Below are 15,367 nucleotides of genomic sequence, written 5' to 3' on the forward strand. Positions count from 1 at the left end.
GGGTCTAATGGACTGCAGCAAAAAAAAAAAAAAACGCATATATTATATCTATTTTTTAAAACGTCACAGGGAATGGCCATATTGGAGACACAATTCATTGGTCAGTACGGCAACATATGTGGGTTTTTTTGGCAGCTGAAATGAATGACAGTAAATTGACAGAAAAAAAAGGCCTAGATTATAAATCTCCAGGAAATGATGGATTGCAGCCTTCTTCACAGAGATTAGGGTGTGACAGGAGAGGTACATACTGAATCTTGGCTGGGTGTACAGTATATGGTTCCTTTTACAGTCTGCAATGAGCACCAATCAATGATATAAGAAGTCGCTTGATATCATTCAACACCAGCCAATGCAAACTAAAATCAGTAGATCATTCATCCCCATTCAGTTTGCATTGTCAGCAGCACATCCTGTTTACATAGAGAGATGTGCTGCCAAACAGCAAGCACTTTAATGCACATATAAAATATTCATTTGGCCTACAACCAGATGATTACTGCCCTGTTTACAGCTATGAACATTTCTTTGGCCGGTCATCTGCCCCTGTAAAAGGGACAGGGCTTGTTCACACGACCGTGCCGTGTTTTGCGGCCCGCAAATTGCGGATCCGCAAAACACGGATGTCACCCGTGTGCCTTCCACAATTTGCGGAACGGAAGGGGTGGCCCATTATAGAAATGCCTATTCTTGTCCGCAAAACGGACAAGAATGGGACATGACTTATAATTTTTGTGGGGCCACGGAACAGAGCAATGGATGTGGATAGGACACGGAGTCTCGGATGCGGAACTAAACCACGGTTGTGTGAATGAGCCCTTATAGTGTTAATAGCCTGCCTTATTTAGGCCTCCTGCAGTACAACAGAACTGTCAATAAGACCTGCCTTTTGCCCTTAGTCTCTCATGGCAAATTAGGTACAGAAAACAAGAAGTGTCTGTCTGTTGTGACTGCTCTAGTGGCATACATTTTTTTGAATATTACAAAAAAAAATTATGTCGACAGTGAAATAAAAATAATATTTAACCAATAATGACATGCCATTTTCTACTGACACATTCCCTATGTTATTGTCATGGCTTGCAGGTAGTTTGCCATGACACTTTCTCCGCGCATGCTGGTTACCGTATTGCATGTGTGTGTGCTTTTCCTTTAAGGCTGTTGCCCTTCCTTTCTGGTGTGCACGGGGTTAAAGTGTGAGCAAGGTGGAGCTGGGTGTGGTCTCAGGTGTCTTCATATACTGTTGCTGTGAGACTGAGATCATTGTTATGTCTGCCTTTGTATGAGAAGTAGCTTGCTCCTTTCTTGGATTTGATCTGTGGGCCATCCTAGTTTGACGGGGAAGGGGGTCCCTGGGGTTCCCCAGAGGGGGGAACTACAACTCAGTTAAAGAGGACCTTTATAGGCTCCGGTGTCTGCGCTCCCTCTGTTGTACTGGACTGATTTTTTGTATGAGGCGTGTCCCTTGCTGCAGCGCTGGCCAATCGCAGCGCACAGCTCATAGCCAGGCTATGAGCTGTGCGCTGCGATTGGCCAGCGCTGCAGCAAGGGACACGCCTCATACAAAAAATCTGTCCAGTACAACAGAGGGAGCGCAGACACCGGAGCCTATACCGGGCGAACGGAGTGGCGCCCAGACATACTAGTAAGTGCAGGGGGACCCCTGGGCGCCGCTCTGCCCACTGATATAGTTAGTTTTTAGTTTGTACACTAGTGAAAGGTCCTCTTTAAGCAGCGTTGTCTGGGTCCGCCATGCATCTTGCCGTATGGTGGTCCAGGCAGTTACTACTACTTCTGTGTTTGGTGTTGGTACTGAGTCCAGATTTGTGTGTTTGGGCTTCAGTGCTTTTCACAGCATCCAGTGGTTGTAGTGCGGACGACTCGTTCCTTTTAGTTGTTGTGGGCAGGTAAGTGACGTTGTGGTCCTGTGGTCTGTTGTCATTCCGCCACAGGACACTTACCTGTCGAGTTTGTCCTCTGCTTACTGTCTGCTTACTGCTTACTAAGAGACTCCTGCTCTTCCGTGTTTTAGAAAGACAGGTCATCTCTGGCCCTGACCTTACTACCAGGGATTGTTAGGGTCAGAAGGTCCCAAGTTACGGAGTATGAGCCCCCCTACAATTGAGGCCGGCTCATACAGTTAGGAGGTCAGGGATAGGATGAGGGTCGCGTTAGGAGGTGACCTGCTTCCCTTATCCCAGTATCCAGGCCTAGTGGCATATCCCACCTACCCCACATTGTACAGTGGGGGGTTTCCCCCACTCCCCACTGTGACAGTTATACACTGGTGTTTGTCTGTCTGCAGACACCACTAAAGGCAGCTTAGGAGCTTACAGCATACTTTTTTATGCCACAGGCAGACAAAAGTTTGTGGATACATTTAGAGCTCTGTATCACATAAATGATATTCAAACACTGTAACAATATATCATAGTTTCCTATGTCTGCATAAATTTTACTTAAATGAAATCAGATTTTCACACAAGTCCTAGAAGTAGATAAAGATAACCAAATCAAACAAATAAGTTAAAAAAAATACTAGACCTCGTCATTTTTTAAAAAGGAAATGGATCCAATACCACATGTCTGTGGGTGGCTAAAGTATGTGAACCTTTTCTTTCAGTATCTCGTGTGACTCCATTGTGCAGCAATAACTGCAACAAATTGTTGACTTGTCCTGCACATCAGCTTGGAGGAATTTTAGCCCATTCCTCTTTACAAAAAAGCTTAAATGGGTATTCCAGTTGTTTCAAGTTATCCCCTATCCAGAGGATAAGGGATAACTATTGAACTGGTGAAGGTCGTACCACTGGGACCCCCACCGTTCACCAGAATGGGGATCCCCGTACCTTCTACAACCCCCATCAAAAGAATGGCTTGCAGCCACTCCATTCATTTCTATGGGAATTCCGGAGATGGCGAGGGCTGTACTCCAGAACTCTTATAGAAATGAATGTGTGACCGGCTGCTCTCTTCATTCCTCGGGGGCAGCAGGGAGTACAGGGCCCCAGTTCTCGTAATCCCAGCAGTAGGACCCACACTGATCAAATAGTTATCCCCTATCCTGTGAATAGTGGATAACTTGAAACAATTGGAACAGTTCTTTAAGCTCTGCTACACTATGTTGGTGGGTATTCTCCCATGAACTACACACTTCAGGTCCTTTCACAACATTCCTAGTGGATTAAAGTCAGAGCTTTGACTTGGCTTTTTCAAAACGTTATCCTTCCTTAACCAGTCTTTGGTAGAAGGACTTTTGTGCTTAAAGTTGTTGTCTTGCTGCATGACCCTCATGGCCTTGAGATTCAGCTCACAGACAGATGTCCTGATATTTTCCTTTAGAATTTGCTGGTATAATTCAGAATCCATTTTTCCATCAATAAAGGCAAGCCAGCCTGGCCCAGATGCAGCAAAATGGGCACCAACCATGATACTACCACCACTGTGTTTCACAGATGGGATGCTGTTTTTACGCGGGAATGCAGTGTTTTCCTTTCTCCAAACATAATGCTTTTCATTTAAACCAAAGAGTAGTATTTTGGTCTCATCCATCCATAAAACATTGTCCCAATAGTCTTCTGGCTTGTCCAGGAGATCTTTAGCAAACTGCAGATGGGCAGCAATGTTCTTTTTGGAGAGAAGTGTCTTTCTTTTTGCAATCCTGCCATACACATTGGACTCATGAACATTAACATTAGCTAATGTAAAAAAGGCCTTTAGTTGCTTAAAGATTACTTTGGGTTCCTTTGTGACCTAACGGACGATTACACACCTTGTTCTTGGCGTGATCCTTGTTGGTTGACCACTCCCAGGGAGGGTAATAATGGTCTTGAATTTCCTCCATTTGCATACAATCTGTCTGACTGTGACAGACCAAACTTGTCAGATATGGTTTCATAAGCTTTTCCAGCAGGATGAGCATCAGTAACTCTTCTTCTGAGGTCCTCAGAAATCTTCTTTGTTTATTTTTATGATACACTTCCACAAATCTATGTTGTGAAGATCAGCTTTGATTGTTCTCTGTTCTTTTAATAAAATGGGTCACCCACTCACACCTGATTGTCATCCTACTGATTGCAAACACCTGACTGTAATTTCACTGTCAAATTATCTGCTGATTCTAAAGGTTCACACACATTTGCCACCTACTGATATGTGACACTGGATAATTTTCCTCAATAAATTAATGACCAAGTCTAATATTTTTGATTCATTTGTTTTATTTGTTTGCCTTGTGTGAAAATCTGATGCAGTTTTAGATCACATGTATGCAGAAATATAATACATTTTAAAGAGTTTGCAAACTTTCAAGCACCACTGTAAGATATATAATTCCTATTATATATTGTTACATTGATTTAAGTCTCATTTTTGTGATACAGAGCTGCAAATCCCCTGTATAGGCAAACTTTTGTCTGCCTGTGGCATAATACAGTATGCCATCAGCTCCTAAGCTACCTTTAGTGGTGTTTGCAGGCAGCCAACATTTTATGAAATAAATCTCTAAGGAGGGGATTTTGAGCTCTGTATAACAAACATGGAGCCCCAAATACCATGAAGTATATTAAAAAACGTATGCGCACACAGTGTGGGAATGAAAAATGCCATGGTTCCAAAAAAAGATCAATATTCACTTTAAAACTGTAAACATTGGTAAACATTACTATGCTGGGGGTCATCTACTATGCTGCAGATAGCAGCGCAATGGTTATCTGCGCTGCTATCTGCGACTTTGCCCCACTCACGCCAGGTCTAAAATTGTGGGTGTGGCGTGGAATGGGCCGGGAGGCCTGTCTCATTCACCATTGTATATGCCTGTTTTAGGCGTCGAAAAAGGTCTAAATGTAAGACAGCTAGGAAGCTGTCTTACACATAGAACTGGCACTGGATGCGCCAAAGTTATTGCATCTCTTCATAACTTCGGCTGATCCACCGCCAGTTTAGGGCATCTAAAACGCCGGTCTTAATAAATGTGCCCCTTTGTGTACAATAGTTCACATGCAGTATCACTGCAGGAGAGGGTAACACAGACCGGCCAGACCACTAAAATTGCGATGCTGGAGTGGCTGGGCATTTTAAAGGGTTATCCCATGAAAAGTATTATTATGTAATGAATAGGACATTTCAATTAAACTATTATTGCAATATACATATATTTAATTTTTTTATTTTTATGTTCATTTTCTTCTTTAGTAGGGCCCCTTCTGTTTATTCTTCTGGTCCATGTTCTCCTGCATTCAGAGTTGGTCTGACACACTCACAAACTTTCCTGCTCCCTTCCCCTACCGTCAGTGCTGGTGTAAAGATCTCATAGCGAAGCAGGTGAAACAGTCCAGACACCTTTCATTCATTCATCTTTACTTCTAAAATCACAGAAGTATTATCTGAGGGTTAATGTGTGTCTCTAAATATGTTTCAGCACTAACTTAGTCTACTTTGACTCCTAGATGTGATCTCCACATGTTACTTTATTTCATTTTGTTTAAATCTTATTTTATTTTTATATTATTTATGTTCTATTTATTATTTGCACTCCACCATATTCTGTATAGATATAATGATACCTGCTTAGCATATATGATCTGACTTCCGTGATGCATGTTATTCCTGTGCCATTTTATGTATGCTATATGATGTGCACAATTACTTTCATTATGAATAAAATACTTTGAAACATAAAATCGCAGAAGTATAACGGAAAAATGGTGCAGGTGCAAGATTGACAGTGCCAGGCAAGATATTTGCAGTATCAATCACGGGGAAGTTTGTTGAACAGCAGAGAAGGACTATTTTCTATGCAGGGGAAGAAAGGGTTAAGAAGAGTTAATTGCAATACTTCCTGGAGATGCAGGTGCTTGATTGTCTCATGTGAGAAGAAAGTCCTCCAGATGACTGATACCATTTAAAAATTTGTGGGATAACCACTTAAGAAGTGAGTAGTACTTATTTTGTTATTTCTGCCTTCTTCTCCGTGATATTCTAATGTATCTGACAGCCATATAACCAATAAAGGGATCATACCTAACATTATGTTTCCATGATACATTGAGATATCTTTCTTAAAAAATAATGTGCATTAGAGATCTTTTAGTATAAGCTACTCAGATTCTGCACACTAACAGACTGCAGAAAACTGTATAGGAAAGCATCCCAGCCATGTTATTAATTTTGAGCCCTGGGCACTCTGACTTTCCGCAAGTCTGAAAGAATTGATATTATACATTTCTGATGATTATCTCATGAAACGAACAGTATTCAGCTGCTAATAATACAAAGCTTGTAAAAATCTTACTTTTGTACTGGAACATAGATTAGTATGTGAGATCTATAGAGAGCAGTAGATGTTTTTTTCTATTTTGTGTTAAAATTAAAATAAAAACTCAGGGAGAGGTCTCTGTGGTGATGCCCTCATTTATAAGTAAAGAGATTATATCATGGTTTTGGGGAAACAATAAAGTTTGATGTTACCCAAGTTTCAGACCAAAAGCAAAGGCTTTCCTCTATTCCTGACATTAAATATCAGTGTTTAAAATAGACAGCAAAGAAACTAGACAGCTTCCTTGGATCCTACTTGAATCTTCTCACAACAATGTTGGCCTGGATGCAGAATAATTGTAAAGTGCCTTGTGAAAGTATTCACCCCCTTTTTTTGCAAAATCTGTTACATTACAACCTGGATTTACAATGGTTTTTAATTTAGTTTTTATGTAATAGACCTAACATAATACGGTAGTCCAAATTGTTACAGTGGAATGAAATAATACCTTGTTTAACCCTTATGATACCATAGGTTTTTTCGTTTAACTATTTCTTCCAGTGGCTTCCTCTGAGGAAGAGGTCAATACCTCGAAACGCGTCTGGATGTTTCGGGAATTGAAGACTACCCACCTAAAACCTTATACGGATTATCGAATATCACCACCTCTCATTGTTCTTTATTATGAAGACTGAGCCTCATAAGATTTACTGGAAACGGCATCAACTGACTTGCTCTGCCTCATGTGGAACAGCACGTGACATCGCCAAGTTGCTGGGACGCTGAAGCTCAAGACCTACGCACAACACAGTCCGGAGTGACTGCAACTCACCATCGAGGTTTGGTGGATATCCCATGAGCCTGTCTAAGTCGAACAATACTATCGCGGGAAGGGTAAGGTAAGAGGGTGCACATCGGGGGGACGCCCCAGACGCTAGCCCTACAACTAATACCTAGCCCTCAGGGATACTCGAGTTATATTATTAACCAACTGGGAGCATTGAATTGATACTGACTATCACTGGGATACCATCTACCCACCTTTGGGATATTTTTTTGTATTTTTTAACATTTTTTCACATATATTCTTGTGGACTTGTACTGTATTAATTACTCATGCAATGTGGTGACTATATTTTCGAAGCACTATATTTTCAAAGCACTATCTATGATACGTTTTTTTCAAAGTTGTTTACAATTCCTAAGGAGCACATAGCAATTATTTATGTATAAGTTTCTTTTATTGGTTGTATTACTTATTTTATCACATAAGTCCGTCGAATTGAATACTCCGAACATAATATACCAATGAACCTGTAAGCAAGAAGTTAGAGGTCTATAGGATTTTAGATCTATAGTATATTGATATCTATAGTATATTGATTTTTATCTACAGTATATTTACATTTTAGTACCTGCATATTGTATGGACAATTTTAATCCTATCCTATTGAGTAAACGAGCTATTTATACACCCTACCAGATGGTGAGTGCCTGTTTTTATTAGTATTTTTGAATTTTCGCAATTTGTGGATGACAAGGTGAATCATCCAAAAAACAGAGCACCTTAAAGGGTTTCTACCACCAGAAATACTGTTATGTAGCTGACTGACATTAGCGATGCGCTAATGTCAGCACTACATAACAGTATGTTTCTAACATTAGTTCCTGCAGCCGTTTTTGTTAAAAAAGCACTTTTATTATATGCTAATGAGCCTCTAGGTACTATGTGGGCGTCATTAGCACCTAGAGGGCTCCGTCCACTAACCATTTCAGCCGCCCATTGCATCCCTCCAGCCCGCCCCGCTCCTTTTGATTGACGTGAAACTTCTCAGTATCTCGTACTAATTCCCGCGCCGTGCGCTTCTGTATTCGGCGCAGGCGCAGTGAGTGAATGCCGCGCTCCTGGTGCCGGCTTCCTCATTGTAACGTAGTTGGCGCAGGCGCAGTGAGGAAGCCGGCGCCGGGAGAATACAGAAGCACACGGCGCAGGCGCGGGAATTGGTACGAGATACTGAGAAGTTTCACGTCAATCAACAGGAGCGGGGCGGGCTGGAGGGACGCGATGGGCGGCTGAAATGGTTAGTGGACGGAGCCCTCTAGGTGCTAATGACGCCCACATAGCACCTAGAGGCTCATTAGCATATCTATAAAAGTGCTTTTTTAACAAAAACGGCTGCAGGGACTAATGTTAGAAACATACTGTTATGTAGTGCTGACATTAGCGAATCGCTAATGTCAGTCAGCTACATAACAGTATTTCTGGTGGTAGAAACCCTTTAACCTTAAATCAGATACGGGAAAGCCACGATATATCTGTTATACATATGTCACTACCAGAGCTTTGGGACGTTCTCACAGCTCTGTTTCTCCACCCCTGTGATGATGTCACTACTAGAGCTGGGAGGAGTTCTCACTGCTCTGTTTACTTTTGGTTTCCTTCCTCCCAGCTGTTCCTCATGCGTTTGATTTCCCTCTCTTTATATCACCCCTCCTCCTATTGTAGGGCGTGGATTATAGTTCTCATTTCAGTTGTAGCTCTTGCTTTAGTATCTTCACTTGTAGCTATCAGTTCAATGGACCTGTGTTCTGCTGCAGCAAGCACTCCGGATATTGCCAGCTGTCCTTGGATCCGTCTTCTCTGCGGCTGCAACACCTTCAGCTAAGTGTACAGACATTGTTGTGTACCTGATTATTTTCTGACTGGATCTGAGGTGGCCACGGTTCCCTCCATATACTGAGTAGGGCACCGGTGGCCGTGCCCCTTCCACTATTGTAGGGGTTACAGTGGTCATCAGTCTTAGGCACGTGGGCATGCCTCGTTCCGCCATTTGGATCCGGGCATGTGCTTTAGCAGAATAGGGAGAGCTTTGAGGGTCGGACAGGGGTCACCCTTTATCCTCCCTAGTTTGGGTCCGGTCAGTAGCTCTTTTACTGTGTATACTGTTGTTGCTCACATACAGCTGTGACATTATAATCCACCAAAACCGTCCTTTTTTGACATGGATCCGCTTTCTGGCCTGGTTGACCGCATGCAGGGTCTTTCTTTGGAAGTAGCGGATCTCCGTCAATCTATGACTCAGCTTCAAGCATTGGGCTCTGCTCCGGCTCATGGAGTCTGTTGCGAGCCAAAGGTCTCACTTCCGGAAACGTTCTCCGGGGGCAGTGAGAATTTTGTTCGCTTCAGAGAGGCATGCAAACTCCATTTTTGCTTGTGTCCCCACTCCTCTGGTAATCAGGAGCAGAGGGTGAGGATTGTCATCTCCCTGCTCAGGGGTAATGCTCAGACTTGGGCTTTTTCGCTGCCATCAGGGGATCCCTCCCTTCGATCCGTGGAAAGATTTTTTGTGGCCCTGGGGCAGATTTGTGATGACCCGGATCGTGTTGCTCTGGCCGAATCTAACTTACGTGTTTTATGCCAGAACAAACTGTCTGCGGAGCTTTATTGTTCTGAATTTCGGAGATGGGCAGCTGATTCGGGTTGGAATGATGCTGCACTCCGGAGTCAGTTCTGTCATGGTCTCTCAGAGAGATTGAAAGATGCGTTTGCTTTCCATGAGAGACCAACGTCCTTAGAGTCTGCCATGTCACTGGCGGTACGCCTTGACAGGCGTCTAAGAGAAAGAAACGAGACCTCTCTGTCCAGCCATTGTCAGTCTAGGGGCAGTGGTGCGGACTCATTCAGTGTGCAGGGGCCTCATCCTGTCTCGCTCCCCTCTGAGGAGGAGCCCATGCAGTTAGGTCGACTTGCCCCTGATAAAAGAGGATTTAGTCCTCAGAGTATGGTGTGTTTTTGTTGTGGGGGCATAGGTCATTTGGCAAATGTTTGTCCGTCTAGGAGATTCGTGAACTGTACTAAGAGCGATAATAAGAGAAAAACCTCAAAAGGTAAATCATCAAGTTCTGCTTCATCTGCTACTTTGGGCAAAGTTGATGTAGGAATTGATGCTTTTCCTCTGACCTGCAGTTCCCGTTTTCTCCTATCTGCCAGGGTGGCGCTAGAGAGCAAAGTCATTTCTTGTGAGATTTTTGTCGATAGTGGAGCGGCCGTCAATCTTATTGACACTCGATTTGTAGCCATGCATGGTTTTCAGGTTTGCACATTAGAAAAGGATATACCTGTTTTTGCTATTGACTCTGCTCCACTCTCACAGAGATCTCTGAAGGGCATTGTTCACAATATCCGGCTAGCTGTAGGTGACACTCATGTGGAGGATATATCTTGTTTTGTCCTTAACGGATTGCCGTCTCCTCTAGTTTTGGGGTTACCCTGGCTCACTAGACATAACCCCACTATTGATTGGCAAGGAAGGCAAATAAATGAGTGGAGTGACTTTTGTAGAGAGAATTGTCTCACAGCGACTTTTGCAGAGGTGTCTACTAAAACTGTGCCATCATTTCTCTCTGATTTCTCGGACGTGTTTTCCGAGAGCGGTGTTCAGGAGCTACCTCCTCACCGGGAGTTTGACTGTCCCATTAACCTCATTCCCGGCGCCAAGCTGCCAAAAGCACGCCTCTACAATCTCTCACAACCGGAAAAAATCGCAATGCGAACTTATATCTCCGAGAGTCTCGAGAAGGGGCATATTCGTCCCTCAAAGTCACCTGTGGCCGCGGGTTTTTTTTTTGTTAAAAAAAAAGATGGCTCTCTGAGACCTTGCCTAGATTTTAGGGAGCTGAACCGTATCACGATTCGCGATCCCTATCCCCTTCCTCTGATCCCGGACCTCTTCAACCAAATTGTTGGGGCCAAGGTGTTTTCCAAATTGGATTTGAGAGGCGCGTACAACCTGGTCAGGGTCAGAGAGGGGGATGAATGGAAAACGACCTTTAATACCCCTAACGGGCATTTCGAGAATCTCGTTATGCCTTTCGGCCTTTTTGTTAATAGTATTTTCTACCATTTAATGGGGAAATTTGTATTGGTGTATCTTGACGATATTTAGATTTTTTCCCCTGATGTTCAGACCCATCAGGATCATCTTTTTCAGGTTCTGCAGATTCTGCGGGAAAATAAATTGTACGCCAAACTGGAGAAATGTCTTTTTATGGTATCGGAGATTCAATTTCTGGGTTTTCTCCTCTCTGCTTCTGGTTTTCGCATGGATCCGGAGAAGGTCCGTGCTGTACTTGAGTGGGAGCTTCCTGAGAATCAGAAGGCATTGATGCGCTTTCTGGGTTTTGCGAACTATTACAGAAAGTTCATTTTGAATTATTCCTCTGTTGTCAAACCCCTCACTGACATGACAAAAAAGGGGCCGGATTTTTCCTCTTGGTCGGAGGAGGCGCTTGCAGCCTTTTCTAAGATTAAAGAGAGTTTTGCGTCTGCTCCCGTCTTGGTGCATCCCGATGTTTCCTTACCTTTTATTGTTGAGGTGGATGCTTCCGAGGTGAGTGTGGGTGCGGTTTTGTCCCAGGGCCCTTCTCCTGCCAAATGGCGACCCTGTGCCTTTTTCTCTAAAAAACTCTCCCCGGCAGAGAGAAACTATGATGTGGGAGATAGGGAGTTGTTGGCCATCAAGTTGGCTTTCGAGGAATGGCGCCATTGGTTGGAGGGGGCCAGGCACCCTATCACCGTTTTTACCGACCATAAGATTCTGGCATACTTGGAGTCGGCCAGGCGTATGAATCCGAGACAGGCCAGATGGTCTCTGTTCTTCTCCAGATTCAATTTTGTTGTTACAATCCGACCTGGGATAAAAAATGTGAAGGCTGATGCTCTCTCTCGCTGTTTTCCGGGAGGAGGAAACTCCGAGGACCCGGGTCCCATTTTGGCGGAGGGGGTAGTTGTTTCTGCTCTATATTCCGATTTGGAGGCCGAGGTCCAGGCTGCCCAGACTGAGGCACCTGCCCGTTGTCCTTCTGGGAAGTTGTTTGTGCCTCCTGAGCTACGTCACAAACTCTTTAAGGAGCATCATGATACGGTTCTTGCTGGTCACCCCGAGAGTAGAGCCACGGTAGATCTCATTGCTCGGAGATTTTGGTGGCCGGCTCTTCGTAAGTCGGTGGAGGGTTTTGTGGCTGCTTGTGAGACGTGCGCTCGCGCTAAGGTCACTCGTTCACGGCCTTCAGGTTCCCTTCTCCCGTTACCCATACCTTCCCATCCTTGGACACACCTGTCCATGGACTTTATCACGGATCTTCCTCGTTCCTCGGGGAAGTCGGTGATCCTGGTGGTGGTGGACCGTTTTAGCAAGATGGCTCATTTCGTACCTTTCCCTGGTTTACCCAATGCTAAAACGTTGGCGCAAGCTTTTGTCGACCATATTGTTAAATTGCACGGCATTCCCTCTGATATTGTTTCCGATAGAGGCACGCAGTTTGTGTCCAGGTTCTGGAAGGCTTTCTGTTCTCGCCTGGGGGTTCGGCTGTCCTTCTCTTCTGCTTTTCACCCGCAGTCGAATGGTCAGACTGAGCGCCTCAATCAGAATCTGGAGACATATTTGCGCTGTTTTGTGGCAGAGAACCAGGAGGATTGGTGTTCATTTCTCCCTCTTGCTGAGTTTGCTCTGAACAACCGTCGTCAGGAATCTTCTGATAAGTCACCATTCTTTGGTGCATATGGGTTCCATCCGCAGTTTGGGACATTCTCGGGAGGGGCTCTTTCTGGTTTACCTGAGGAGGAGAGATTTTCCTCGTCTTTGTCTACCATTTGGCAAAAGATTCAGAGTAATCTTAAAAAGATGAGTGAGAGGTATAGGCGTGTGGCTGATAAGAGACGTGTGCCTGGTCCGGACCTGAATGTGGGTGATCTGGTGTGGTTCTCTACAAGAAACATTAAACTGAAGGTTCCCTCCTGGAAATTGGGTCCCAAGTTTATTGGGCCTTATAAAATCTTGTCAGTCATCAATCCTGTTGCCTTCCGTCTTGATCTTCCACGGGTTTGGAAGATACATAATGTATTTCACAGATCTCTCTTAAAACCATATGTCCAGCCCACGGTACCCTCCTCTTTGCCTCCTCCTCCGATTTTGGTTGATGGCAATCTGGAGTTTGAGGTTTCCAGAATTGTGGACTCTCGCATTGTCCGCGGTTCTCTTCAGTACCTCGTTCATTGGAAGGGTTATGGTCCTGAGGAGAGGATGTGGGTTCCGGTGTCGGACATTAAAGCCACTCGCCTCATCAGGGCATTTCATAGGGCTCATCCTGAGAAGGTGGGTCCTGGGTGTCCGGAGTCCACCCGTAGAGGGGGGGGGTACTGTCACTACCAGAGCTTTGGGACGTTCTCACAGCTCTGTTTCTCCACCCCTGTGATGATGTCACTACTAGAGCTGGGAGGAGTTCTCACTGCTCTGTTTACTTTTGGTTTCCTTCCTCCCAGCTGTTACTCATGCGTTTGATTTCCCTCTCTTTATATCACCCCTCCTCCTATTGTAGGGCGTGGATTATAGTTCTCATTTCAGTTGTAGCTCTTGCTTTAGTATCTTCACTTGTAGCTATCAGTTCACTGGACCTGTGTTCTGCTGCAGCAAGCACTCCGGATATTGCCAGCTGTCCTTGGATCCGTCTTCTCTGCGGCTGCAACACCTTCAGCTAAGTGTACAGACATTGTTGTGTACCTGATTATTTTCTGACTGGATCTGAGGTGGCCACGGTTCCCTCCATATACTGAGTAGGGCACCGGTGGCCGTGCCCCTTCCACTATTGTAGGGGTTACAGTGTTCATCAGTCTTAGGCACGTGGGCATGCCTCGTTCCGCCATTTGGATCCGGGCATGTGCTTTAGCAGAATAGAGAGAGCTTTGAGGGTCGGACAGGGGTCACCCTTTATCCTCCCTAGTTTGGGTCCGGTCAGTAGCTCTTTTACTGTGTATACTGTTGTTGCTCACATACAGCCGTGACAACATAACTTTTTTTAGTTATATCTACTAAGATGTGTGGGGGCTCATTTTTTGCAGGACGATCTGTAGTTTTTATTGATACCATTTTGGAGTGTGTGTGACTTTTTGATCACATTTTATTACTTTTGTGGGGTAAGAGAAGTAATGAAAAAATGGCGAATTGGCCATTTTGACCCTTTTTCCGTTACACCATTCGATGTATTGGAAAATAATTTTTATATTTTAATAGTACAGTTGTTTTCAGACGTGGTGATGCCCATGATGTTTATCTTTTGTTATTTAGGTATATATTTTTTTTATTCTACGGAAAGGGGGTTGATTTTAACTTTTATATTTTTTAATTTTTTATACATTTTTTAACATTTTTTTTTACTTTTTTGGGGGTGTTTGAGGCTACAAAACTCTATTTTTTAAAATTCTGTATCATTAGGTTTATTGTATATCCATATTGGTACAGAATTGCTCATTTCATATGTTGGCCTGCCACCTGCTGGCCAAAATAATAATTGTAGCTTCAATACCCTGGGTCTCTTCAGAGAGACCCAGCGTATTGAAATAAATTGGCCGCAGACTATGCCGGCAAGAAGCGCTTCCAGGTTTTTCACCCTTTAGATGCCGTGATTACACTTGATCACGGCATCTAAAGGCTTTAATGATCGCAATCGGCATTATTGCTGGTTGCGGTCATTAGCAGCGGGTCTCTGTTGTTTAAAACAGCGGAGACCCGCCGGCCATGGCGCATGCTGCGCACAAGCGGGCTCCATGCCTGCACACCGTTGGTGTATATGTATTCACCTCCTTTAGTACAAGGTCCTGAGTTTAAGAGTTTGGCCACTTTCTGGTTACTGTTGTCCACTGACTATATGACATTTACTAATATACCATAGCTTTTGTTGAAATTCTGCACCATTTTCTATATTTCATAAGGTATGCCCCTTGTTTGCAAAATCTTTTGTGCTGTCCACACAGAGGTCCTGTCCATAAAATGCAGGGTCATATGACCAGGCAAATCACCTCCATGTGATGCCTCCTCCTTTCAAATACACTGCACCTGTCAACTGCACTTGCACTGTTGGGAGTTTAGTGCAGGTTCAGCGTGTTTGAATGGAGGAAGCTGAGTGATGTATCTGGTCAAAGGACCCTCCATCAGCAGCATCTTATCGACATGACCTCTATGCGGACAGCACAGAAGATTTGCCTAACAAGAGGGGCATGGTTTATGAAATATAACATATCACACAGAATATGAACAAATAAAGGGTATCTGTGGA

The 15,367-nt window shown here is 44.0% G+C and overlaps 1 protein-coding gene across 4 annotated transcripts in view; it reads right to left on the reverse strand.

The window, feature by feature from the left end:
- Positions 1-15,367, reverse strand: part of CTPS2 (CTP synthase 2) — a 305,004-nt gene that overhangs the window by 44,263 nt on the left and 245,374 nt on the right. Inside the window, exon 19 of one of the 4 annotated variants that reach the window (XM_040423331.1) lies at positions 5,708-5,793. The exons of the other annotated variants lie outside the window; for them this stretch is intronic. Coding sequence (XP_040279265.1) covers positions 5,787-5,793 — 7 coding nt within the window. The 3' untranslated portion in view covers positions 5,708-5,786. Of the gene's footprint in view, positions 1-5,707; positions 5,794-15,367 lie in introns of those variants that run through there. 4 annotated transcript variants of the gene reach the window in all.

Source organism: Bufo bufo, chromosome 3, assembly GCF_905171765.1.
Source record: "Bufo bufo chromosome 3, aBufBuf1.1, whole genome shotgun sequence".
Classification (NCBI taxonomy): domain Eukaryota; kingdom Metazoa; phylum Chordata; class Amphibia; order Anura; family Bufonidae; genus Bufo; species Bufo bufo.